Source organism: Lolium rigidum, chromosome 1, assembly GCF_022539505.1.
Source record: "Lolium rigidum isolate FL_2022 chromosome 1, APGP_CSIRO_Lrig_0.1, whole genome shotgun sequence".
Classification (NCBI taxonomy): domain Eukaryota; kingdom Viridiplantae; phylum Streptophyta; class Magnoliopsida; order Poales; family Poaceae; genus Lolium; species Lolium rigidum.
The window spans coordinates 37,145,440-37,149,153 of NC_061508.1; the positions used below are offsets into that span (position 1 = coordinate 37,145,440).

The 3,714-nt window shown below is 53.5% G+C and overlaps 1 protein-coding gene across 1 annotated transcript; it reads right to left on the reverse strand.

Moving 5' to 3' along the window:
• Window positions 1-1,716: 1,716 nt before the first annotated feature.
• Window positions 1,717-3,385, reverse strand: LOC124706744 (desmethyl-deoxy-podophyllotoxin synthase-like). Its single transcript, XM_047238416.1, has 2 exons — window positions 2,477-3,385; window positions 1,717-2,352 (listed from the first exon to the last, which is right to left on the reverse strand). Exons 1-2 carry the CDS (start codon window positions 3,383-3,385, stop codon window positions 1,717-1,719), a joined length of 1,545 nt encoding a protein of 514 aa, XP_047094372.1.
• Window positions 3,386-3,714: the final 329 nt, after the last annotated feature.

The following is a 3,714-nucleotide window of genomic DNA, read 5'->3' on the forward strand; positions in this document are numbered from 1 at the left end:
GTGAAACATCTAGCTTTTTTTTTTCCTAGAAGCCATATAACTGGATATCATTTCGTGAATACATTTTCAGACCAACTGTCATATCTCAAGTCTGATTTTCAGAGGGAAGAACTAAGTGATGAACTATGCGTCTGATACATAGCTATATATAGTGGTGCGAGGTCGAAACAATGACGGGAAAAAAGGCGGGAAGGAATTGGCGTGGAGAAAATGGAGGGAAAATGGTTGGGATACCGCGAGGTAAAAAACACACAGCAAAGGGTTTGCCGTGTGTTTTTTCCTCGCACATGGGAAAGAAAGGGTAGGAAAATTTTCCCCGTGCGGGAAACTTTAGTCGGGAAAAAATGGGGCGAGTGGGAAAGGGACAACGATGTGGCCCTAATTTTTTCCGTGTGTCCGTTAGAGGACACAAGGCAAAGCCATGCCGCCGTTGCAGCTCTGTGTCTTATTCTTTGTCGTATGTTTTTCGGAATTTTGCCATGTTCATACCCTTTGCTTTGTCTTTTTTCTGTTTTCATGTTCTTTTTCTTTACCATGTGTCTAACTGTTCAAAACACAGCAAATTCCGCTCTTTTGAAGCACGGCAAAGTTGCGAAAACACGGTAAAAGGGATATTTTGCCGAGAGTGAATTTTTATAGCCCGAGCTACATGTAGCTCTTTTTTTAAAAATTTAAAAATGGAATTTTAAAGTTTCAAAAAAAATCTGACAAAAAATCCATATGTATACAATGATGGGATCTTCAATCTGTAAAATTTGAACTCGAGATACCTCATATTCTGGGCTGCAGAAAAATGATAAAATCTGACAGATTTTGAGAGTTTGAAATCTGAAACTGTTCACTAATTTGTCATTTTTGCACAGCCCTGGATAAAAGGTATGTCCAGTCGAAAGTTTCCACGTTTGTAGAACACAGTATTATCTTCATATAAATTTAATTTCAGATTTTTTTGACACTTTAAAATATTGTTTTCAAAATTTTCAAAAAATGAGCTAGGTGTAGCTCGAGCTACACTTGTGGTTTCCAATATTTCCCCCGTAGCCTTGTAGGAGCTGCCACACGCAGCTCCCCTTCTTCTTCAACCTCTAATCTCTCAATCTCACACTCTCTTACCTCTCTCAAGAACACGCACACATGGGGAAACTCCACACGCACACACACTGGCCAAGGAAGAAGAACACATAGGCTTTGTCTTGGAACACTCATCCTTGGTAAGCACATACGCTACATTTTCTACACTGCCCGCTGGCTCTGCTTTTTCCATTCAATTGCTCACCTTAAATAGGCAACACACATACAGCCGGAGCATCACACTCGCCTGATTTTGTGCCACTCACGCCACTAACAAGCTGGGCACTACATACACTCGGGCCACTAACTCAACTAACCCAGACACTCACGCACTAAGCCTAACGGCTGACCTGATCAGCTCCTAGAATCACTCTAGGAACCACAACAACCTGAACAGATATGCACATGCAGGCATGCAGCTAACAAGCCCAGGACGTGGACAACAGCTTCTCACCATCGTCGGCATCTCACCAGTGCGTCGCCTCGCACGGCCGCAACAGCATCTCAGCTTGCACCTCTGCTGGAACCGAGCCACACTACATGCATCTAACTAAGTGCAGAACAAAATAACAAATGTAGATACAAAATCAAGATTAATCCTAACAAGTCTCGGGCATAGAATAACTTCATTTCTTATGATTGTACCTAGAGAGTTGGAAGAGGCACGCGAACAGTGGCCTGCATCCACAAGTCGTTCTTCATCCGCGTCGTGGTCCCGAATGATTCCGTCATATCCAGATCATGCGGGGCTGCGCCGCCAGGGATCTCCCAGTCGAAATGGAAGAGGAGGCTCGCCAGCGCGAGCTTCATGACAGCCACGTTCAGTGCTATGCCGGGGCACATCCTCCGTCCCGCGCCGAATGGCAAGAGCTCGAAGTGCGTCCCCTTAAAGTCCACCGCGCACCTGCCGGCCTCATCGAACCTCTCCGGCCTGAACTCCTCGGCGTCCGCGCCCCAGCTATCGACGTCTCGCCCGATCGCCCACGCGTTGACGAGCACCATGGCGCCCACGGGAATGTCGTAGCCGAGCACGCGGCAGGGCTCCTGGCACTCCCGCGGGATGAGCAGCGGAACCGCCGGGTGCAGCCGGAGTGTCTCCTTGACCACAAGCTGCAGGTAACGCAGCTCCGGCAGGGCCTCCTCCCGAACGCGGCTCTCCCCGGCGAAGGCTCCGCGCACCTCGTCCTGCGCCCTGCGGAGCTTCTTCGGGTCCCGTATCAGCTCCGCCATGGCCCACTGTAGCGTCGTCGCCGAGGTCTCGTTCGCACCCCCAAGCAGATCCTGCGAAGAACGAATTTCGTCGAGCGTACACGTGTGGTTTTGCTAGAACAATGTTTTTTTTAGATGTTTGCTACGTAGAACAATGTTTGTGGAGATGGTCAGATGGAGATGTACTAGGTCTTACGGTGATCAAGGCGCGCAAGGTTCCTATCTCGAGAGGAACGTGAAGCCCGCCATCCGTCTGGAGCCTCAGAAGGACGTCCACGAGGTCTTCTTCCTCGTCGCCGGCGCCGGTGGCCGACCTCGTCGCGCGGTGCTCCTCGAGGACAACGTCCATGAGACGGCTCATCTTGGCACCGTACAGCTCCGCGCGTCGCGCCGTCCCGCTGAGTGCGCGCGCGAGGCGCGAGGACGGGAACAGGTCGACGAGGCTGGACCCGGTGGCCACCTTGGCACCCTCGTCCATGCATGCCAGAAAGGCGTCGCGATCCCCCATCCGGTCGCCCACCACGGCGCGCACCGCCGCGTCGGTGACGTAGGTGGAGAGGAGGGAGCTGACGTTCACCGGCTCGGACGTCGACGACGACTGCGCCGTGACGGACGCGACGAGGGTGGCGGCCGCTGCCTGGCGGCAGCCACGGAGGGACCGGACCCGCCGCGTGCAGAGAAGCTCGGTGACGCAGAGCTTGCGGAGCTGGCGCCAATGCTCGCCCTTGGGCGCGAACACCAAGCCGAAACCGTCCTTGTGGAGCGCGCGGAGGGCGGCGGTCAGCGGCCGGGTGGCGAGCGCGGCGTCCTGGGTCCTCATGACCTCCCTCGCCGCCGACGCCGACGAGGCCACGACGACGCTGAGCTCGCCGAGGCGGAGCAGCATGAGCGGAGCGCCGAGCCGGCGGGCCAGGTCCCGCATGGCGCGGTGCGGGAGTGCACCTACGAAGTGGTGCATGCTGCCGATGACCGGTAACCGCCATGGCCCCGGGGGAAGGTTAGTCTCGACGCCGTGCCTGTGCGGCCTGAGCTTGAGGAAGAGGAGCGGGAGCACGAGGATGGTGGCGAGGAGGAGGTAGTAGCTGGACTTGACATCTTGCGCCATGGCTGGCTGGGAATGCATATGTGGTTCTGCTCTGAACTTCCGTTATGTAGACGTCCTATGATTCATGCGCCTGCCGCCGGAGTGCTGCCTCTTTGCAGAATTGCTCCTGGACATACAGGAGAGGCGTAAGCAAAACCAATTGCAGTCAGTTGTAACGAAAACAAACGACACACAGCCAACAAACCCCCTTTTGAGGCATAAGCAAAACGGATTGCAGTCAGTTGCAGCAGATGACAACAATGATAAGCAACTGAATCGTAGAAGAAAATCCTCGCCCGCCGGTGAAGGCAAAAAAGAGCTACTGCGCTGCCATTTTTTTTTCTCCTCCC